This window comes from Gossypium raimondii, chromosome 5 (assembly GCF_025698545.1).
Source record: "Gossypium raimondii isolate GPD5lz chromosome 5, ASM2569854v1, whole genome shotgun sequence".
Taxonomy (NCBI): domain Eukaryota; kingdom Viridiplantae; phylum Streptophyta; class Magnoliopsida; order Malvales; family Malvaceae; genus Gossypium; species Gossypium raimondii.
The window spans coordinates 42,947,271-42,971,399 of NC_068569.1; the positions used below are offsets into that span (position 1 = coordinate 42,947,271).

Below are 24,129 nucleotides of genomic sequence, written 5' to 3' on the forward strand. Positions count from 1 at the left end.
GGGTTTTGTTTTTGTAATAAGGCCTTTAAGTTGGTTTAAATTTTTAAATGGGTTTTTCCTTGAATATTTTAAACTGCTAGATTAAGAGATGACGAATTTTAAAATAATTACCATTTTCAAAGACACGAGTTTTAAACGTTAGAGTTTTCAAATGCTTCCGCATTTTAAATCAACTTAATATAATAATAGCAGTTAATAAGGCAAACATTTGGTTAAATGTTCCGATAAACATTACTAAAGAGGTTTCCAAACTTAAGAAATGAGTTTTATCAACAATTCTAAATATCTTGAGAGACACTTCAATGTGACGCACCAGATACGACCATAACGTCTAGGCTAGGTTTGGGGTGTTACATTTAGTGGTATTAGAGCCAGGTTACAAAACTCAGCTGTGGAGTGGGTTTTGAAAATATTTAAAATTTTTGGAAAACTATTTTGAAATATTTCTGAAGGTTACAAGTGTGGCACATTGAGTCTCCAGCCCCGAATCTGTAAGTTTTCTTTATACTCTAGACTACTTGAACTAAAATATCTTAAGAGATTACTGTAGATAGTAGGACTATACTAAAACTCCTAAATTAGAGAAAACTGAGACTGTAAGAAAACTGGAAACTATAAGGAAACTCTTGAATTACGAAAACAAACTCTGAGTACTGCTTCTCATAAGACATCTGTTAATAATTACTGGAATTACTAATTAATGCATAAAATTTCGTAAACAAATATTATGTTATACGATATGAGCGCTAGAGGTACTCGCGGAAGTGGTTCATGAGGCCGCGGTAAAGGCCGAAGAGATGCTAGGGCTAGGTCCTTGGCACCAAGCCACATGCCTAATGTTGGGGCTAGGGAAGCACCAGCTTCATCGATGACTGGGACGAGATCATTCGATCGAGCGACTACGGATGATGCACTACTCAAGCTATGCTTCGTATTCTGGAAAGGGTCGTAGGGACCAATACAGGTGCTGTGGGCTGTGGGTCAATTTCAGAACGACTACGGTCAAATAGAGTAGAAATTTTTATGGGTGTTTCTGGAGTGGCCCCTAATGTTGCTGAATACTGGTTGGAAGCCACAGAGGGAATAATGGACGACCTTGACTGCACTTCTGAGCAAAAGCTAAAAGGTGCAGTGTTTTTACAGCGAGATGAAGCCTATCAGTGGTGGCTTACTATGAGAGAAGGTACTCAGACCGACTGGTTAACGTGAGATTTCTTTAAGTCAGCATTTTAAGGAAAGTATGTGGGTATAAGTTATGTGGACGCCCGAAGAAAGAAATTCTTGAGGTTGGTTCAAGGGAATAAAACTGTGGCTGAATATGAGCAGAGTTCCTGTGACTGAGTGGCTATGCTCGTGGGATAGTGATGACTAAATATGAACGCTGTGTACGATTTGAGGATGGCCTCTGGGATGAGTTATGAGTCTTGATAGCCCCGCAGAAGGAGCGAGATTTTGCTGCCCTAGTTGAAAAGGTAAAAATCATCGAGGATGTAAAGCGCTCTGAGCTTCAGAACCGTGATAAAGATAGGGGTAGGTTTAAGAGGGATTCAGAGCCCTCACGTTCTTCTGGAAGGCCTAAAAAGAAGGCCAGGTTTGATGGGCCAATCTGATTTAGGGTTTCTATTGCAAGACCTCAGCCTTGTGCTGATTGTGGGAGACATCATCTGGGTGAGTGTTGGAAGAAGATTGGGGCATGTTTCAGATGTGGGTCTAAGAAGCATCAAGTTAAGGATTGTCTTTAGAGGCCTACTCAGATTTTGTTCAGCCAGTAAGAGGTGGTTAGCAGCCACTGAAAGGCCGTGAGCAGGTTAGAGGTGGTAATGGTGTAGGACAAGGTCGTGGAATGTTTGGCAGAGGTGTTGGTAATAGTAAGGCAAGACAACCAGCACTGGTCTATGCTGCTCGTCGCTGAGAGGATGGTGACGCTCCAGATGTTATAACCGGTACGTTCCTAATTCACAATGTACTTTTCACTACTTTAATTGATATAGGGTCTACACATTCATACATTGCATGCACTGTGTCTGGCACCTTGGGTATCATGTGTGAGAGTATTGCTAATGAGATGACTATGTTAAGTCCACTGGGACAATCAGTAAGGGTAGATAAGTTGTTCAGAGACGTACCCCTAGAGGTTCAAGGAGTTATATTTCTAGCGGATTTAATGGAGTTACCGTTTGGTGAATTCGACCTAATCTTGGGGATGGATTGGTTGGTTAAACACCGTGTAAGTGTTTTAGCCTATTGTGCTGCCAAGCGTATGGTGTTAAGGACTATTGAGGATGAGGAGGTGGCTGTAATTGAGGAGCGAAGGGACTTTCTGTCTAATGTGATCTCTGCATTAAGGGCTGAAAACTTGGTTCGCAAGGGTTGTGAGGCTTTTTTAGCCTATATTGGTGTATCTGATTCTGTGAGTTCTTTTGTTGGAGATATAAGAACTGTTAAGGATTTCTCCGATGTTTTTCCTGATGAGCTCCCTGGGTTGCCTCCAAGCCGCGAAGTTGAATTTTGAATTAAAATTTTGCCAAGAACGGCTCTAGTGTCTATCGCCCCTTATAGGATGGCACCGAAGGAACTGGTGGAATTAAAAGATCAAATCTAAGAACTGTTGGATCGATGATGCATTCAATCTAGTGTGTCTCCATGGGGAGCACCAGTGTAGTTCGTGAAGAAAAAGGATGGGACCATGCGCATGTGTATCGACCATCAGCAGTTGAATAAATTGACTATCAAGAATAAGTATCATTTGCTGAGGATAGATGATTTATTTGATCAGTTGCAAGGATCTTCGGTTTTCTCCAAAATAGATCTTCATTCTGGGTACCATCAGTTGAATGTTAATGAGGCAGATGTGTATAAGATTGCGTTTAGGACTCGTTATGGTCATTACGAGTTCCTAGTAATGCTGTTTGGGCTGACGAATGCACCAGCTACCTTCATGGACCTAATGAACTGAATATTTTAGCCCTACTTGGATCGGTTTATGGTGGTATTCATAGACGATATCTTGGTGTATTCGAGAACCGAGGATGAGCATGATGCACATCTCCGAATTGTTCTGCAGATTTGAGGGGAGAAACAACTGTATGCTAAATTCAGCAAGTGTGAGTTTTGGCTACGAGAAATGACATTTCTGGGTCACGTGGTATCTGCCGAGAGGATTAGGGTGGATCCTTAAAAAATTGAAGCTGTACTAGATTAGAAACCACCTAAGACCGTATTTGAGATTCGAAGCTTTCTAGGTCTGGCAGGGTATTACAGACGTTTGGTTGAGGGGTTTTCCTTAATTGTTGGACCTCTGACTAAGTTGCTGCGTAAAAGGGTACAGTTTAACTAGACTGACAAGCAACAAGAAATTTTTGAGATATTGAAGAAAGTTCTGACTAAGGCCCCTGTCTTAATACAACCAGAGTCTGGGAAGGAATTCACTATCTACAGTGAAGCATCACACGTTGGTTTGGGTTGTGTGCTAATGTAGGAGGGTAAGGTGGTTGCTTATGCATCTCGTCAGCTTAAGCCTCACGAGGCGAATTACCCTACTCATGATTTGGAGTTAGCTGCGGTGGTATTCGCACTGAAAATTTAGAGGCATTATCTCTACGGTAAGAAGTGTACTATCTATACAGATCATAAGAGTCTTAAGTATCTCCTCACTCAGAAAGAGATGAATCTTAGGCAGTGAAGATGGATAGAGCTGCTTAAGGATTATGATTGCTAAATTTAATACCATCCAGGGAAGGCTAACGTAGTAGCGGACGCACTGAGCTGTAGGGCTGTATCTAATTTGAGAGCGATGTTTGCTCATCTTAGCCTGTTTGATTATGGTAGTTTGTTGGCTGAGTTGCAAATTAGACCGACGTGGACTGAACAGATTAAGGGTAAACAGTTGTTGGATAAGTTACTGGTTCTTCGTTTCTGTCAGGTTGAGAATGGGGAAACTTCAGATTTTGGGTTGAATAGTGAATGAGTACTGTGTTTCTGTAGGAGAGTTTGTGTACCGAGGGATAATGATTTGAGGCAGCCTATTCTACAAGAGGCGCATAGTATTCCTTTTCCTATGCACCCTGGCGGGAATAAAATTTATCGAGATTTTCGTGAGTTGAACTGGTGGCCAGGACTGAAACTTGAAATAACTGATTTTGTGGGTAAGTGTTTAACTTTCTAGCAAGTGAAGGCTGAACATCGTTACCTTAAGGGTTACTACAGCCAGTTAGGATTCCACTTTGGAAATGGGAGAGAGTAACCGTGGATTTTATGAGTGGGCTACCCTTAATGTCTACCAGGAAGGATTCGGTATGGGTTATTGTAGATCGTTTGACTAAATCTGCTCATTTCTTACCAGTTCGTACTCATTACCTTTTACAAAAGTTGGCTGAACTGTATGTGGATAAGATTGTAAGACTGCATGGGGTACCGGTTTCTATTATATCAGACAGAGACCCTCGCTTTACGTCTCAGTTTTGGAAAAAATTACACGAGCCTTTGGGTTCAATACTGGACTTTAGTACTGCGTTTCATCCCTAGACAGATGGTCAGTTAGAGAGGGTGATTCAAATATTGGAGGATATGTTAATGTGTTGTGTAATGGATTTCTAAGGCAACTGGGAAGATTATTTACCGCTAGCAGAGTTTACGTATAATAATAACTACCAGTCTAGTATTCAAATGGCACCGTACGAAGCATTATATGGTTGTAGGTGTTGTACTCGTACCTGTTGGACTGAGTTGGGTGAGCGGCGAGTTCTAGAGCCAGAGTTGGTTTTTGATACCGAAGAGAAGATAAAACTGATTTCAGACCGATTGAAGGAAGCATCTAATAAGCAGAAGTCTTATGCGGATCTTAAAGGTTGAGAGATTGAGTATTCTGTGGGAGACTACGTTTTTCTTAAGGTCTCCCCTTGGAAAAAAGAAACTGAGGTTTGGCCGGAAGGGTAAGCTTAGCCCTAGGTTCATTGGGCCTTATCGTATACTGAAGCGTGTGGGACCGGTTGCACCTATCAACTTGAGGTTACCACCAGAATTAGATTGGATTCACGATGTGTTCCACGTCTACATGTTAAGGCATTATCACTTCGATCCCACACACAAAGTACCAGTTGAGGAGATCGAGGTTAGGCCAGATCTGACCTTCGAGGAGAAACCAGTGTAGATTTTGGACCGTGAGGTTAAGGTACTGAGGAAGAAATCTATCCCTCTAGTCAAGGTACTTTGGCGTAATCATAGTTCAGAAGAAGCCATGTGGGAACCCAAAGAGGCGATGCGACAACAATACCTTTACCTTTTTTGACCAGGTAAATTTCGAGGCCGAAATTTCGTTAAGAGAGGTAAAGTTGTAACTCCCCAAAATTCAAGTCTTTAATTTTTGCATGTTTTGTCACAAATTGCTTGTTTGCTTCAGTGGTTAAGTAATTTGGGTGTGTTTGGGAGTGTTTGAGGAGCCTGGGTTCAAGTCTTGGCCTTGGCAAAATTTTTAGTTTTTTCCCTTAAATGAACCTGGACGCTGGTATATAGGCCTTATTAATATATGTGATTGTTTTATGATAAAAAAAGCGTAATGGTCTAGTGGTAAGTGGTGTGTGAAGTACTCTTAAGGTCTGAGGTTCGAGTCTTGAGCTGCACTGTGGAGTGTTTATTTTTATCTCCTGTGTAGTGAGGTGGTAGAGTTTGACTGAAATGCTGTGGAATTTGAATAGATGAGTGAATCATGGAGGGATTATTGGGATTGTGATCGGGTGGATAAAATAAAGGAAGGATAAGGGGAGAGTTTTTAGGAGAAAATCAAGGAATTTGAGAAGGGGGAGTGTTATGCCGAATTTGTTCTTTAGATAGTAGGTAATCGGTTTGGGGTTTTCATTTCACTTTGTCTGTTTCGATTTTGGTCAGTTTTTCTTTCTTCCCTTTTGTTTTTTCTTTTGTGCCGATTTTTGCTAAGGCTTGGTGTATCTCTCGAGTGTGTTGGGTATTTTTTTCTGCTCATCTCTTTTCCTATTGTGTGTGTAATGGCCTAAATTCAAGGTTATCGGAACAGTGGTTTCGGGACCACAAATCCGATGAAGAAAAATTTATTTTTCTTATATTTTTATGGTCTACGATTTCACAAAATGATTTCGTGAAAATTTCGTTCGAAAATTTCGACGTTTGGACACTCAATTCAGTCAAAAGGACTAAATTGTAAAAAGTGCAAAAGTTGAGTTCTACATGTTAGAGGTGTCCAATTGTTATGAGACTTTAAATTGGAGGTCCTTATATAGTAATTAGACCATTGGTTAAGTTGGTAGACAAAAATGGAAATGAGATAAGTGAAATAGGAAATTTTTTAAGTTAGGGGCAATTTGGTAATCTAGTAATTAAAATAAATTAAAAGGGAAAAAGATGGAAAATTGTGCTCATCTTCTTCATTTGGACGAAATCAGCAAGGGGGAAGCCATAGTTAGGGTTTTCAAACTTCCAAGCTCCACAATCAAGAAGAACGAAACTCGAGGTTAGACAAAGGAAAGAGTAAAGTTGAAGACTAAGTTGGTGAATTTGACTATATTTGGTACCGAGGTAAGTTTACGGTATATAAATGCAATATTTCAATAATTATTATTAATGCTGCTATTTTCCAGCAACTATGAATTTATTTCATGAATTTATTTGATGATGATCCAAGCATGAAATGATAGAGAATTAAAATTAAATAGATACATAAGGATGGTACTGGATCCAAATGTCATGACATTTGGGTAAAGAGGTCCCATGTAAGACCATGTCTGGGACATGGCAGTGGCACCGAGATGAGAGGTCTCATGTAAGACCATGTCTGGGACATGACGTTGGCAGCAAGATGAGAGGTCCCTCGTAAGACCATGTCTGGGACATGGCATGGGCACCGACATGAGAACATCCCATGTAAGACCATGTCTGGGACATGGCTTTGACATGTTATTATCAGAAGAGGCCTGAGTATCCTTATTATTCCAATGTAGCTCAACGGGCTAATAAACGAATCATGTTAAGGAAAGTTTAGTTAAAAGCATAAATGGTGAGCTTAGGTAAGTTATAAGAGTTAAGAGCTTATTATATTATCAATTGATACTCAACGTTTCAACAAGGGAAGAGTAAGTTATGATCACGAGTTACCTAAGTAAACAAGCAAGAGAATAAGAATGAGATTAATTAAAGAGTAAATTAGAGACCTTGACATTTGAGTATAATCATTTGCGTTAAATGTTGTTATTTATTTTCTAGTAAACTTACTAAGCTTAATGCTTACTTCTTTTATTTTTCTTTCTCTTATAGTATTGCAAAGCTGCTTCAAGGATCCTAAAGAAGTCGGAGATCGTCTACACTATCAAGAAAAATTGCTCAGTATTTTATGATAAAACACGTTTGAGTTATGGCATGTATAGGGACTTAGTTATTTTGCATGTTTGTAATTATGATTTTGCTAAAGGATGGTGTGTGAGTATTTGATGATGATTGGCTATTAAAATGGTTAAGTATGAAGATGTTTGTTGTTATAAAAGTCTAGGTGATAAATTATGCATGGAAATCATGAAAGGGTAAAATCTTGTAAAGAAACAGAATTTAGGCAGCACAGTGACGTGACTTTAAAAAATCACCTAAGATGGTATAAAATGAATTAGAGAGTGAATGATATATGGAACGAAAGCTTGTTGAGTCTATTTTCATGGAAAAATAACGATTTAGAAAAAGGAAATTTATATTTTAAGATATGTAAATTTTAGTGAGATAGAATTAGAACTGTTTTTGGAGTCCTTTGTTTTGAGTTTAGAAAATTACTAAAAATGGTACAAAAATATTTATGAGTTGTAGTTTATATTTATAGAATCCTTATTGAGACTATTTTCTGTAGAAACAAGCGGTAACACTATATGAAAATCCCACAATGAGAAATTTTATTTTTAGTGACAAGAGGTCAGGGCAGTCGATTGGTGAAATAGGGGATACTTTAACTAATAAAATGTACTAATTGGCTAAGCAAAAAATTCTAAAATTTTATGGTAGGAAGATTATGAGTCTAGTATTAGGAAAATTTACAGAATTAAATTTTGAGTCCCGTAGCTCGAGTTATAATCAATTTAGTAACTGCTGTGCGATTGGATAGGTTTGCTGTAAATAGTGAAATTAATTTTCAAAGTAAATTTTTATGCTCCGAATTAGTAAGATAAGCTAAGTAATGCCTCGTGCTTGAATCCGGCAATGGTCTCGAGTAAGGGGTGTTACAGTGTGTTGGCCGAATAGTTGCGGTTCCCCCTATCGAACACACTCTTCTTTTCCCTATCCTCCTGTGGCCGAATTTCCCTTTCAGTTCCCCTCTTCTCTTCTTTGCTAGCCGAACCTCCCCTCTCTTCTCCTCTTTTTCATTGATTGAATATTTTTTTCTATTACTGCTTAGGATTTCTATATTCCATTATTTTCTTTTTGACTGAGAGCGATCTCTCTATTTATTTTGAGTGTGGTTCAGCCAATTATCACCTTTCTGTTCTATTTCTTTGCGCCGATCTTCTCCTCACTATTTTTGCTGTCTCAGTGCTGCAAGTATTTCTGGTTATCGGTAAAGTATGAATACTCTTCAATTTTTTTTAAAATTGATTCTTTTCCTTTCTTTTTCATTGAAATCGAATACCTTTTTGGCCACTTATATGGCCTAACTTAGTTTTTGAGATCACTGTTCGTGGTGCAGATATTCAATAGGTGAGCGACCACTTTTGGTTGGCAGACTTGGAGGAGTAAGTCGACTTCTTTCAAGCCAGGTAAGGATGGTGTTTTGATTAAGTGTCAATAAGAGAGTGTTTTTCCATAGTGATTAAAGGACTGACTTAGGACGTATTTGAATACAGATTTTGGGTGTTCGTGGATCTAGGTGTGCTTTCACAAACAAGTGTGTAATCACACCCTCTCTCAACTGCAAATCGGAAAAAACCGAAAAGCCAGAAAAGACGGCACTGAGACCAGATGGGCGTGCGAATGCTCGTGTGGTAAATCGAGCCCACGAAACACGATGTTAGATTAGAGAGGCCTCCATGAGCGTTTTCATAGGCTTAGGCCGTAATGGGGGTAAAATGATCGAAATACCCTTAAAGGGTAAAATGATTGAAATACGCTCGAAGGGTAAAATGACTGAAATACCCTCGAATGGTAAAATGATCGAAATACCCTCGAAGGGTAAAATGACCAAAATACCCTCGAAGGGTAAAATGACCAAAATACCCTCGAAGGGTAAAATGATCGAAATACCCTCGAAGGATAAAATGACTGAAATACCCTCGAATGGTAAAATGACTGAAATACCCTTAAAGGGTAAAATGACGTTATAGCCCTAGGAGTTAAAATACGGGGTTGGGTTTCTAATATAGGGCAAGTATACTGTTTCGGTGGCTTTGCCACATATACTGTTACTGGCAGCTTTACTGCGTTATTGTTATTGGCAGCGTTGCTGCATCACTATTACTAGCAGCTTTGCTACAATATTGGTATGTTGGCTGGGTGGGTCGATTTTATCCCCACATGGTGTGTTGGTGGTACGGAGTGGTGTGTTGGCTGGATTGGGATGGGTTGCATTCTTGCATTGCCTTTATTCTTGTATTAGGCTAAGGCCCACATTTATTCTTGTATTGGGCTAAGGCCCACACACTATTACTGTAATGGGCTAAGGCCCACACTGTCTTTATCTTGAATAGGGCTCGGGCCCGGTATTACTGCGTGTTGTATCTTGTTGTTTGGTAGAGGATTACACACTGAGTTCTCATAAACTCACCCTCTCCTTTTAACTGTGCAGGTAATCCTTAACCTTAGATGATTCTGTGCTGCGAGGGACTCGGAGGTGGTCACACTACTACTGCTGTTACATTCGCTTTTATTTTAACTTAGTTTATATATTGGGTTTTGTTTTTGTAATAAGGCCTTTAAGTTTGTTTAAATTTTTAAATGGGTTTTTCCTTGAATATTTTAAACTGCTAGATTAGGAGATGATGAATATTTTAAACTGCTAGATTAGGAGATGTCGAATTTTAAAATAATTACCATTTTCAAAGACACGAGTTTTAAACGTTAGAGTTTTCAAATGCTTCCGCGTTTTAAATCAACTTAATATAATAATGGCAGTTAATAAGGCAAACATTTGGCTAAATGTTCCAATAAATATTACTAAAGAGGTTTCTAAACTTAAGAAACGAGTTTTACAAACAAGTCTAAATATCTTGAGAGACACTTCAATGTGACGCACCAAATACGGCTATAACGTCTAAGTTGGGTTTGCAGTGTTACAGGTTCCCATAAGCACTTCACGGTTTGCCACTAGTTCATAACTTTTGAATTGTTGTTGGTCATTACATACATGGACAGTAGCTCTAGAGTCGAGCCACCAATTATATGACTTATTGGTCATGGCTATGTTGAGTTCGGTAATCATACCAATCTCCAAACTCTCAATCCTTTCTGTAACCATGCCACTAAGTCCATGTCCTCCACCATATTAGCTTTGGAAGTTGTGGCATCTTGCTTCTTTTTTAGAAGTTTGCAATCCTTGATGTAGTGTCCTTTCTCATTGCAATTATAACAATTGTGAGATTTTTTCTTCTTGTCTTGCATGTCCTTGGTCATGGATATAACCTTTCGCTTACTATTTTGAGAGTTCTTGGACTCGCTTACATGGTTTACTTTAGAACTTTAGGGAAGATACATTGCATCACGCTTTTGAGTTTCCTCTTTAATATGCAAATCCCTAAATATTTTGTCCACAGTGAAGTCCTCTACCATATGCAGAAGTTTCTTTCGATAATTGTTCTAAGACAAGGGCAACTTCTAGATGATAGCCCCAACTTGTAACAATTCTAGAATAACAACTTTCAAGTCACGAAGGCTACTTACAAGGACTTGTAGTTCATGGACTAGATCCATGATCGAGATACTATCGAGCATTTTTAATTCAAAATATTTCATCATTAAAAATTTATCGGTACCTTGTTGCCAAGTGTTGTATTTCTCTTGATGATATTTTCATTTTTCCACCGGGTATTGCATCGACATATAGAGATCATACAAGTAATCAGACAAAGTGTTGAGGATGTGTCTACGACATGTGAAATTGTCTTCCTCGCACTTCTTCTTGAGTTTGGCCACTTTCACAATTTCCTCGGGGTTTGCATTAGGGGCGGGGTCCTCCACGAGTTGTAGGTTGGGATCCAGAACGTACGCCATATTCAAAACGCTAAGAAGGAACAACATCTTGTCCTTCCAGCGATTGAAGTTTGAGCCATCAAATCGGTCAAGTTTCACAAACTCTTGGTTCATCATTTTGAATGCGGTGGTAGCCTTATTTGCCATCTTCAAAATAGTTCTCTTTGATTGTTGGATAAATTGAGTGGAGAAGATAGATCTGGAGATGATATTGAATTAAATAGTAGACTTCAAGGCATGGTTGACGCTTTCCAAAGAGAATTATTTGCCCCCACGAAAAGTTGCTTAAGAGTTAAGACAAAGGTCCTCTCAAGATACAATAAAGCCTTTGATTAACAAAATTGAGGAATTCACTAACTCTTACTCTAATTTCTGAAAAATAGAATTGATTGTAATATCTTTGTGAGCACCATAGACCCTCTATTTATATACACTCAATGAACACTATTTTGAAGAGTCACAACCCTTTACATTTGATTTCCATTGGACATAATTCTTAAAAAAAACATGTCTCATGGAAATCAAATGTATCCATTGAATAAATCATTACTTTTTAATAAGTGCTTATGAATAATTATGAATTTGCAATCTACAATTTCAACTGTTCTTACTCTCCTATTTCTTGTTTTTATTCTTTTTATTATTTATTTCATAACATAAACATAGTCAATAAATAATGATTACTAAAAAGAAATAATGATTAAAATCTAACTTTCTTTTCAAAACAAACTTACAAAACATTTTTCACTTACACCAAATAAATAATGGTTAAACAAAAAAAATGCAATGATAATTTTTGTAAAAATTTGAAGCATTTACTTTCAACTTCATGTATAATAGATGGAAGAGTGTTTGCTTCGTATAGTATAAGCAACTTACCAAAAAAAAATCATAATTAATTACTCCATCACCGATTAAAATGAGGTTCTATCTCTTTCAATGTCTTTATAGTTCGAATATAAATTGGTATTTTCACTTTGAAAAACTATTACTAACATACTACTTGACAAAATATGTTTGAATATTATTTATAGAGCTAAACTTAAATTTTAATTGATATATAACTCTAACATTAATTAAGTGATAATTAATCTTCATCAATCTCTATTTATGGTTTAACTTCTTTTCATATTAAATTAAATTAATTTTTTATTAAAATTACATTTAAAAGACAAAATCAAACTTTATTTTATGCATAGGCTTATTTTCATGTTATGACTTTTTATGTAAATAAAATTATCACTATTAAATGTTTATTATTAAGATAGAACTGCTCTACCGTATGATTATTAAACTTTATTATTAAAATATTTTTATATTTAACTTTTAAGTTTAAACGTAGATTAAGAATAACGTTTTACTTTTTTTTTCTTTTATAGAATTATCATATTCTATTATTTAACTAATAATTATTGTTTTAAAAATTAAAAATATTTTTAATATTTTTAAATGTCAATTTAGTAATATGTGGAAATTGTTGTTTGATTAAAAAAAATTAAACTTAGGGTTGATTCTTAAGTATAATTTGTGGATAACCTTAGGACTGACTCTTTAAGAATTTTGCTTTCTTGATTTCGTTCATTATTTCAACCTGTGTGACTTATATAAACAGGTTAAACTCTGAGCTGATTAGACAACAATTTTTGTATTTTCTATCTTCTTTACATTCCATCTCTACATAATTATCAATTGCTTACAATTCCCGGAGCCCAAACCAGATATTATACTCCAAAATCTCATTAGGGCTAAACACGTCAAGTCCAAAACCAGATAATATTCCTTCTATTTACGAAATCCTTTCGGCTCAGTCTGGAAAATGACGGATCATCCATGTCCACAACAGGTGTTATTTTCCGGGGAAGAAGAAAAGAATTCTCCTCGTTTTTCCTTTGGGACTACACTTACGATGTCATCTAGCCAAGTCAAATTAAAATTTCTTTTAAAAAACTGAAACCCAGCAACTTGTTGGGCCAGAAAACCCAAACCCAGAGCATGAATGGAAAAATATGATCTTCAAAGGTTATCCAAAAGGTAAGTGTCAATGTACTAATTCATTGCATGATGTAAAACTTTTATTGACGATGGGTATGAGATAAGTTTGTTAAATGCGAAAGAATTTTGTTTTTGAAAATTAACTTACATACAATCACTATTTTTTAAAAAAAGAAAAATTCATGAGCCAATCGCTGAACTGATACTTGTAATGTAGCGGATTAATTATTTAGTACAATATGACCGGATTATTTAAACCCTAACTGAAAAAGTGACGCATGTTTTCAGTAAAAAAGTAAAAGCATGGAATGTATTAGTTTCTTTAACTAGAATTAAAAAATGACAACAAATACAAACCTTAAATAAAAATATTATACAAAGTTCTCACCTTATCTATGACATCATGATTTAATTGTTATAACAATTAAATAAAACAAATATTTTTAATGCATGGGTTTTGTAAGAAGCAAAGTTGGAAGGGCAATACATACTCCCTACACAATGGTGAAAACAAAAAAACAAAAAAAACCATGCGACATACTTCTAAATTCCTCTTGCACTTGTTTTATCAGTTTAAGGAATACTAACTTCTAACCTTATTTATGGCATCACTTTTGAAAATAATCCTATAATATGTAAGTTCTTAATTATTATAACAAGTAAATAAAACACCAATCCATTCATTAAAGAAATAAGTACAGATAACTCCAATAATAGAACTAGAAATTTATTTTAATATAATTGTCGTCATGCTGTCTTGTCTCATTATGTCTCCAAGCGAACCATCAATTTGTCCCTAATTTAATTAATTAACCTTAACTCAGCTTCCACCTTGAAAATCTATGTTCACTTATTTTAATATAATAACTTGCATCTTAAATTAATTATATAATATATTTTACAAGATGACAAAAGCTAAAGGTTTCATGATAAACTTCATGCTGATGATATTGAATTAGAAATATTTAGTTGTACTTACGCCAAGTGGAGTGTTATTTAAGCTGTGCTTATCTATATAAAAGTTGTATATTTATTTATTAATTGACAGCTTATTTTTATTATCCTGTTTGAAGGTCATTCTCATGTCGTATTTATTTGTACTAATGTATGTCAACTACATGACTTGATAATTTAATCGAGTATTAAACTAATTCGCGAATAATTATTAATCATTTTGTCAACTTAGAATTGTAAATATAGAAAGCAAAAATGTTTCTAGTTTTATGGCTATTTTAAAAAAAGAAACATAGATTAACACCATTGGCTCACAAATTTCCAATTTGTTTTCGGAGTACATAAATTTCAAGGTTAGATTAATTAATAATTGATAATTGTATAGCAAGGTTTTGCCTTAAATATGACAATCTTATTTAGTTGAAATAATCCTTATTTTATCAGGTGTATATGATTTAAAATTGTGGTGTTTGAAAATTTTGAAATATATGTTAGAATTGTAAAACTTTGATATAAAACTTAATAAATCCAAAACTTAATAAATCAAAATCATCATATTAGATTATTAAAATTAAATGCGAAAGTGTACTGAATCCATTGTTGGAGATTCCCCAAAAGGTTTTGATCTTCCAAGAAAATAGTTTTCTCTTTGTATATCCTCTCGATGGGGATAGAAAAGAAATACAACATATATATATATATATTTCTTGGTGACAACTACCTCTTTTAAAATAACGATTATTAAATCGGTTTTGGACATTTATAATTTGGCCATTCATTAAATTATAAATACAACTTATGGTATCTACACATTATTTCCATGACACTTTAATAATTATGACACTTATAACATAATTGATCACTTAATTTTATATCACACTTTATAATAGCATTATACTTTGTACATATGTGCCTATAATTGAGGATTTTAATCCAACAATCTCCCACTTGGGCAACTTATGTTTCTTGAAAAATGTACAACCTTATGTGCTCAAAATTTGCTATTATATAACAGGTATTCTACAACAATCTCATCCTCAAATATATCCATATAGGATCAAAGCAGTCTTTGTAATATTAATCATGACTAAACTCATCAATGGTCACATATACAAATATAATCAAATGACATAGATCAATCATGGATGCGTAGCATAGAAATTAGATGCAATGTGAACCAAACATGTCTATTTCCAACGAGTCCTTAAATTTAAGTGAGGTCAGTATCAAATGAACTAAATACTTCATTTCTAATCAGAAAATAACCAAATTCATAAATGTCTACAAAAAAACATAATAGAAATAAAATACAAAGTCCCGCTAAACCACGATGTCCTCAAATAATATAACACCCATATGAGCAGTGTACTCATGAAAGACCTTGGGTAGAAAACCTTTTGTGAGTGGTTTCGCTATCATGGAGTTTGTCCCAATGTGCTTTATGGATATTTGTCCACTTTGCAGTCTCTCTTTCACAACTTGGAACTTTATGACAATATGCTTTGACTTAGATGAACTCTTTTTTTTGTTGGAATACAACACCACTAACTTATTGTCATAAAATAATTTGAGTTGTCTTTCTACATTCTCCAAAATGCATAGTCCGGTGACAAAGTTTCAGAGCCATATTCTATGGTTTAATGCCTTATAGCATGCTACAAACTCTGCTGCTATAGTGGAGAAGCTACAAGTGTCTGTTTGACACTTTTCTAGGATATAGCTCCTCTAACTAACAAATAAATATAGCATGATGTATATTTCCTGCTATTTTTCCACCTAGCAAAATAAAAAATAGAATATGACCTCCATATGATTTGATCTCTTATAAGTGAGCATGTAATATTTTGTTCTCTGAAAATACAATATAACTCATTAGGCTACTATCCAATGTTCCATACCAAGGTTGCTTCAATATATGCCTAACATCCTAACAATGCACGCAATATCCAGACGCGTACATACTTGAACATACACTAGATTCTCAACAGATGATGCATAAGGAATCTTTTGCATTTCTTGAATTTCAAGGTTACTTTTAGGGCATTGAGTAAGATTAAATTTGTCTCATTTAGCCACAGGGGTGTCACCTGGTTTACAACCTTGCATGCCAAATCTTTTGAGTACTTTATTGATATAGCTCTTTTGTGACAATCCAAGAATACCTCAAGATTGGTCTTGATGTATCTAAATTCCTAAAACAAGATAGGCGCCCCTAAGATATTTCATCTCCAAATGCTTAGATAAAAACCTCTTGGTTCCGTATAATAAGCCTATACCATTAGTGACAAGCAAAATGTCATTGACATATAGAACCATGATTATTTACTTACTCCTATTGAATTTGTGAAACACACAGCCATCAACAATATTCATCTCAAAACCAAATGAGATAATTACTTGATGAAACTTATGGTACCATTGGTGGGAAGCTTGTTTGAGTCCACAGATGAATTTTGTTAATATGCAAACCATATTCTCTGGGTCTCCTGATTCAAAGTTTTCTAGTTGCACCATGTGGATTATTTCTTCAATGTCGCCATTGAAAAATGCAATCTTAACATCCATCTGATGTAACTCAAGATCAAGAATAAACATGATGAGTGGATCAAAAGTATAGAGTTTAAGAAAAAACCTAATTTGTATTAAGAATGAAAGTGAATCCACAAAGTTTGATTGTCTCCACAATCAAATCTCTTAAAATAAAATAAAGAAAAAATTGAAAGTAAATCTAAAACCTAAGAAAAGAGAAAAACTAAACTAAAATTAAAAGATAAATTCTAAGCTAAGTAATTCGTGTAAATAACATTATTTATAGATTTTAGGTGGCTGTTGTCCTTAACCCGAGGTTAGCTACTATTCCCAAGCTTTAACTTTGATTGTATAGACCAAAACGCCCCTTGGATCGTGTTAATTCCTGTCCAGAGTCAATGTCGTGACACCTCAGGACCTATGTCGTGACATAGCAGCCAGTATACTCTTCTTTAAGGTGTCTTTAGGGATTTGTCGGGACACCATTAGGCTATGTCGTGACATTGATGGCAGTCACGAAATTCTTCATTCTTCTCCCTATGTTGTGACATCGAACCCATCATGTTGCGACATAGTGACCAATATCAGTTTAGCACACTTTCTAATGGCCTCCTGCACACTTATGAAGTTTATTATCTCCCCCTTAGGCCTCATTCTGCATCTAAGGTCAATAAAAGATGCAATTTGCACATTTTATTGAATTTAATTAAACTTACTAAAACATAATTAAAACTTAATGATAATGCTTGTTTTCAAGCTCTTATAGTGTGAAAATTAGTTTAATCTGCTACACTGAATTACGACTGATCACCTAGCAGAATACAAACAATTGTAAATGCAATTATTCAGTATAATTTCAAATTGTGAATAAGCCTACCTAGATCACATAGGGCTTTTCGGCTTGTAACATTCTGAAGCTTAAGAAAGGTATGGAATTCAAGAATAGTAAGCATCAAATAGTTTCAAGGACGAAAATAATTTGGCACATCATATTGTCCCCTATTCTTCCCCTTAGTGACCCTTTCCCTCTCATCGCCTTATATCTCCTTCTCTCACCTTCCTTATGTCTCATTATAGGAAATCTTAGCATCATATAGTAACTACGGCTAGCTCATGAGATATTTCGTGCAATAATGAATGAGTTTTTCTATAGTTGTGACTTTGTCAGTTTTCTTTATTTTTCGTAATACTTCACTCACAATTTCTTTTATTTTTCACGTACTATTTCTACTCATTTGATTTTCTCTTTGAATTTTTCTTTTTACACTTTTAAGCTAACCTATAATCACTATACTCCACTAATCTTTCACATCAACCATCATAATGTATCTACTTAACCTTCAATACGTATGGTCAGACATCTGTAATCATACAATTTAGGACCAAAGAAAAGGGTAAGAACAAATCATCATTTTTAGCTTAGGTCTTGTATAGAGGTTCATCAAGAAGTGTTTTTTTTTGGCTCAACATAGGTACTAAGGATGAATAAATATGGTTAGCTTTTTGGCTCTAGGTGTATACCAAACAATGCCTTAGGTCATCCCTAGGTATCTCAATATTCACAAATTTAGTCACCAAACAATCACAAATTCAAAAATTTATCATTCATAATAGTATGCTTGGTTCCTTGTATTCTCTATATCATTTCATACATTTGATTGCTTAACACCTATTTACAGTGTGATATATAGAACTTAATAGTCTAATAATAAAAAATTTAAAATCATCTATCCTCATGCCAACTTTACTGTAAATATAATCAACCTATGTACATGCTCCTAACCAATCACTTGTATTTCTACAAGCTCAAGGACACAATTGACAAGAAAACCAAAGAAAAACATACAAATTTAAACAAATTTTCTATGTTACCCCCACACTTTAGATAACACATTATACTCAATGTGTAGCCTTGAAAAGATAAGGAATGAAGTTACTCGATTGATCGTGATAGTTTTGCATACTATTGGTGTGTGCCTCCTCCTTTGATCATTAAAAGATCAAAATTATTATGCCTATTCCATATGAGGTTCCTACGCAGAAAATTTAAACACAAAACAACTATTAGTCTATTATTACTCCTACTTCTAACAATTTAAATAAATTAAAAAGCATCCCAAAAATTAATACAATCTTTAAAAAATTAGAAGTTCAATCATCCTCCTCAAAATCCATCTCATCATCTTCCTCCCCTTCCTAAGTTCTTTTTTCCACTTTGCTCTCCTGCTCCACTTCTTCCTACTCTGAAAGGGTTGGCCCAAACATATCTGGCGTATAATTAGGTACCATAATATTGTTTTGTTGTGTAAATTCCTAAATAATTTGGCTCGACTCCTACAGCCAATGTATCATCCAATCTAGCTTGGGATGACTACTCTCACCAATTTCTTGTTGAATGGTCAATTTTGCTTCCCTTTAAGATGAAGCCGGAGCGATCATCATCTCTTTCTTGTGTTTGTTCCACACCTTAATTTGTTTAGCTTGAAGCTCAGTTTACTATGTATACAAAGTGTCGCCAATTATGCTTCAGGATGACTTTATTGATTGCTCCGTAGACTCCATTGAAATGCCTACTCTTATGCATAAGGTCGTCACTAAGTGAGGAAAGAAGACTCCCAGCTTTTGGCTATCAATGCACAGCTCCATATTTTGGTATATCCACGTTCCGGTGCATACCTATTTTTTTATGCAAAATAGCGTAAAGCAAAATCGCTCGAAAAGTATTGACATTAGAAACATTTAGAGTAGGAGTTATTCTGGTGCACATAATTTGAATCCATATTTTTTTTCAAGAAATATTATTGCTTGATTAAAGAAGGTTGGAATATTAGTACCTGGGCGACATTTCCATTCATCCCTCCCTCTGTTAGGAAGTTTATAATGTTGTCCATATTTATATCTTAAAAATATTCCAAATCAGTTTCTTCTATAAAATCTTTTTCATAAAATAGAGCATTATAAAATTTAGAATAACCCGAAGGGTAATTCGTACTTCTTTCCCTCGCACATGTATCATTTCCCATGTACGACATTCAGCTTTTCCAGACTCTTGGTCCTATAAAGATGCATACAATTCCTAAACTACAGGGACTAAACTTAGTGTTTTGGGATCGTACAAAAGCATTCCCATCTATGATATCTAACCGAATGCCATATCTCCTGATAGAGAACCATCGATGGTTCAAATCCCCTCTCTTGAATAAATATATTTTCCTGAAGTTCTACAAAATATTTCTCAACGTTTGGATTCAAGAAATTAGAAGGACTTGAAACCATCAAAGGTTCTGGTTCATTAGTTCTTCTAACCTTTCTTGGAGGCTTATTTAATAATGTTGTATGGTATGAACTAATGTCAAGCAATAATCTTAATAGAACAGTAATAATGAGAAAAAGAATGCTTAACCTTGATTTCCTTGAACCGTTGGTTGCTTTTCCCCAAGTGGTTGATGATCCTGCATCTGAATAAAGCTTTTGAGAAACATAAATTGGGTTTTATGAATTTAGCATTTTAGGTGAAAAAGGGGTTTGAAGATGGAGAGTATTTGAGAAGGTTTAATGTTTAGGAAAGACTTAGAGTTTGAGTTAAAATGTGTTTAGGTTAAAAATTAAAGGTCTTTAGGTCTAAAAACCAGGTAATATAATGGTTAATCTGCTGGATTGTGTAAATAGGTCGGGTCAACCCTACAGAAAGTTGCAGCAATGTCGACACAGGAGTTCCGTGTCGCGAAACCCCTGGCAATTTGTCGTTGTCGCAACATTGAGGTTCAGTGTCATGACTCACCCTGTAATTTTAAAAAATTTGGGAAACCGTCTGTTGTGTTACAACACAGCAGTGCTTTTTCATGACATTGATATGGTTTTCTTGATTCTTTCGATTTTGGCCTTGGTGTTGCGACACGGGGTTGCCGTGTTGCTACACTAGCTCAATTTTCTCCCACAATTTCTAATTTTTAGAGTGTCAGGTTCCTATAAAACATTAATTTAATACAAGTAGTCTCTATGGTTAGTTAAATATACAGTAATTTACAAAAAAATATTAATTCAAAATTATCAAGTTTTACAACCGGATTCATCTAAGAGCTTTGTTAATGCATATGAGGATATTTCTTTGGTTCTTTCAGCGTTAGTCCATTACCCGTCATGCCACTCTACATTCTTTTGCTTATCTCTTTCCTTGAACCTGTTGTTTTAACCTGCATTGATTATAGGAAGTACATCCTTTGATTCGAGATTATGAGGGTTAAAGATAAGATAATTCCTTAAAATGTTCCCTTAAGTTTCTTTTATTTTCCCTACTTTGTTGGTGACCACATTTAAAAATTTTTGTTTCACCATTGATCTTCATTGTTAATTTATTTTTCTCTAGATAAATGGTGGATCTTTAAATAGCTAGAAAAGGTCTTCCCACCAGAATTGGTATCTCTTGATCTTCTTCAAAGTCTAAAACTACAAAGTCCACCTGAATGATAAAGCTGTGCACTTTGGCTAACAAATATTCCAATACTTCTTTCAGATGTACTGAAGATTTGTTAGCCAATTATTATGTAATTTGTTTGTTCTTGAGGTCCCTTAACCCAAGTTGTTCACATATTTATAGATTCATTAAGTTGATGCTAGCTTTTAAATCACATATGGCTCTATTAGAATGAATGTTCCCTATCTCTACAAGAATTGTAAAGCTTCCCGAGTTTTTCAGCTTTTGGGGAACATGTCTAGAGATAATAGCACTACAAGAAGCGTTCATGTTAACTTGTTCACCTACCTTAATTTTCCTATGCCTAGACATTATTTCCTTTAAAAATTTGGCGTACTTAGGGACTTTCTCAATCAATTCAATTAAAGACAGGTTGACATTTAATGTTTTGAACAAGTTTAGAAAGCTAACAATCTCATCTTCATCTCGTTTTTTGTTTCTCTTCCAACCTTGAAGGGAATGGTATCTTTGTAATGGCAAGGTTTTTAATTGTCTCTTTCTCCGGTTCGATTGCAAGTTCAACTACTTCTTTTGGTTCTGGTTCATCATCAGCTTCTAATGGTTCTTTCTGAAGATCATTAGTATTCCAATTACTTACCTCCTGAGTTGGGTTCTCTGAGCTACTTATTACTTTACCCGATTGGAGCGCAATTGCTTTCACATGCTCCTTCCTTTCTCTTTGAGAGTTATCTTCGTTGTTGTTTGGGATACATGTGTCAATTTGTATTTTTATATCACCCATCATGCTTATCAATCGTCTCATCTGATCTTTAAGCTTAGTCAATGTTTTTACTGAGTTGGTGCACTCAGACTGCACTTGCTTCACATCTGTCCTCATTGACTGTATTTTCCATTCGATTCGATCCAGTCATTGACCACATACAATATGGTCATTTAGGTTGGTCATTTCCTAAGGTTTCTGTAGATAAGGAGGTTGATAGGTAGTGTTGACTTGATTAGAACTAGTCCCTCCTCCTTAACTTCCTTCCCATCTCAGGTTCAGATGATCTCTCCATCCAGGATTATAAGTATTTGAATAAGGATTTCCAACCCTATTACCGGTGTAATTCACATCCTTGGTGGGATTATTAATATATTGGAAGAGGAGTTTGTCTCCTCCATATATAGACGGTGCATTCTTCTCAGATCTATGCAGTTGATTCTGTTCACTAGCTGTTGATATTTGTCATCCTCATGGATAACTTTTACCGTAGATGGTCTTTGACCGTATATGTGTCATTCAATTGACCATTGTCAGGAGTTCATCACCATATTTTCTATTAATTCGTACACATACTCGTACGTTCGATTCATTAAGGCACCTCCTGTTGCTCCATCCAGTCCTGACCTTGAGTGCACATCCAACTCATTTTAGAAAATTTGCAGTTTTAACTACTTAGCCAATCCATGGTATAGGCATGTTTGAATCAATGTTTTAAAATGCTCCCATGCTTCATGAAAACTTTCTCCTTCTAATTATTTAAACATTGAAATTTCCCTTCTTAGCTTGACCGTCTTGCTAACGGGGAAAAAATTTTGTAGGAATTTTCCTTCCAGTTCCTCCCATGTCGTGATTGATCATAGTGCTTGTGAATCAAACCAAGAAAAGGCGTTATCAATTAATGAAAAGGGAAACAACTGAAGATGAATAGCGTCATCAATGACCCCATTGTATTTGAAGGTATCACAAAGCTAGAGGAACCGTTTTAAATGCTAACTTAGATATTTTGTCATCACCTCTGTACAGGAAATAATTACGAGCCAAGGGAATTTTGGTTTGCACAATCAAACAGTAATCACGAGGACGGTAGCTAACCTACGGTTGAGGATAATAGCCACTCTAAAGTCTATAAATAGGCTCATTTAGCACACATGAGGGACACCATTCATATTATATAATTTTCTCTTTAGATCTAGTCTGTACTTTTTCCCTTTTCTTAGGTTTTAGATTTTATTTCAGTTCATGTTATTTACTTTGGTGAAGAAATAAGATTTTGGTGTTACTGTCAAATTCTGTGAGGATTCTGCCTAATACAAATCATGCTTCTTTTAAACTCTATTCTTGAAATTGTTCTTTATGTTTATTCTTCCATTCAAGTTTATATTGTTTATTAGATCCATGAGAAACTAATCCTGTTGTGGGGGATTAGTGAGTGGAGGTATAAATAATTAACTTTTTTTGTAGGGATTTCTTAACGGATCAGTTGTTTAGAAAATGAAAGAATCTAAACCTTAGGCCTGATAATCCTAGGAAGTCATTAAGGTGGGAATTAGCCCAAATTTGGTATTGCGTATCTGTGGACACCTTAACCTTGAATTGGTCTGGATTGTGAGGTTAGAAGATAGGTAGTTCTTACTAACTCAATATTGTAGTGGACGTATCGAAAGATCTTGCTGGGGTATTTACTAGTTGATTGAACAAGAAAGCCTAAAATGATAGTTGATTAGGACTACCATAGCGAGCTAACCATGCCCAGATTTAATATATATTCGATTCTTTGATTTCTTGTTTTTTATTTATTTACTTTTCATTTATTTACCTATCTATTATATTTAGTATTTTTATCAAAAACTCTCATTTTAATTCTTCGTACAATAATCTGATTAGAGTATTAATTAGATCTATTTATGCTTAGATTAGAATTAATTTAGTGCTTACCTCCATTGGGTATGGTCCTTGGAGTACTTACCTAATCTATTGTAATTATATTACAACTTGACCTGTATGCTTGCGGATACCACTTTTTCACATCTCTTGTGTAGGATTTCTACTCTGGTCGTTGGTATGTATGGAGGTGAACATATAGCTAGTTTGATCTCAAAATTATTGGCCATGATGGTTGGCCTCTTTATACTCCCTTGAACCATATCCAAATTCGTTAGCGCATATTCCCTTAGAGTCCTTTCGTTACGCGCCATGAGATTGTTTGTGGGTGGCTTTGGTGGTTGTGGATCTTCTCAGTTGTTATTGTTAGCTTCGTCAAACAGTGGATTCT

General features: G+C 35.3%; 1 protein-coding gene and 1 non-coding gene across 2 annotated transcripts; both read left to right on the forward strand.

Annotated features, from left to right (window-relative positions):
• Positions 1 to 2,686: 2,686 nt before the first annotated feature.
• LOC105767053 (uncharacterized) lies at positions 2,687 to 3,967 on the forward strand. Its single transcript, XM_012586583.1, has 2 exons — positions 2,687 to 2,882; positions 3,735 to 3,967. The coding sequence occupies exons 1-2, from the start codon at positions 2,687 to 2,689 to the stop codon at positions 3,965 to 3,967; spliced, it is 429 nt and encodes a 142-aa protein (XP_012442037.1).
• Positions 3,968 to 22,535: 18,568 nt separating this feature from the next.
• Positions 22,536 to 22,642, forward strand: LOC128041544 (small nucleolar RNA R71). The gene has a single exon (XR_008196554.1). It is a non-coding gene; the product is annotated as a small nucleolar RNA R71 (small nucleolar RNA).
• Positions 22,643 to 24,129: the final 1,487 nt, after the last annotated feature.

Excerpts from the sequence above, each read along its gene's own strand:
- LOC105767053 (XM_012586583.1), top strand. The coding sequence starts at position 2,687 with ATGCGCATGTGTATCGACCATCAGCAGTTGAATAAATTGACTATCAAG. Across the intron at positions 2,883-3,734 it reads TGCGTTTAGGACTCGTTATG|GGAAGGCTAACGTAGTAGCG; the intron begins GTCATTACGAGT and ends AATACCATCCAG.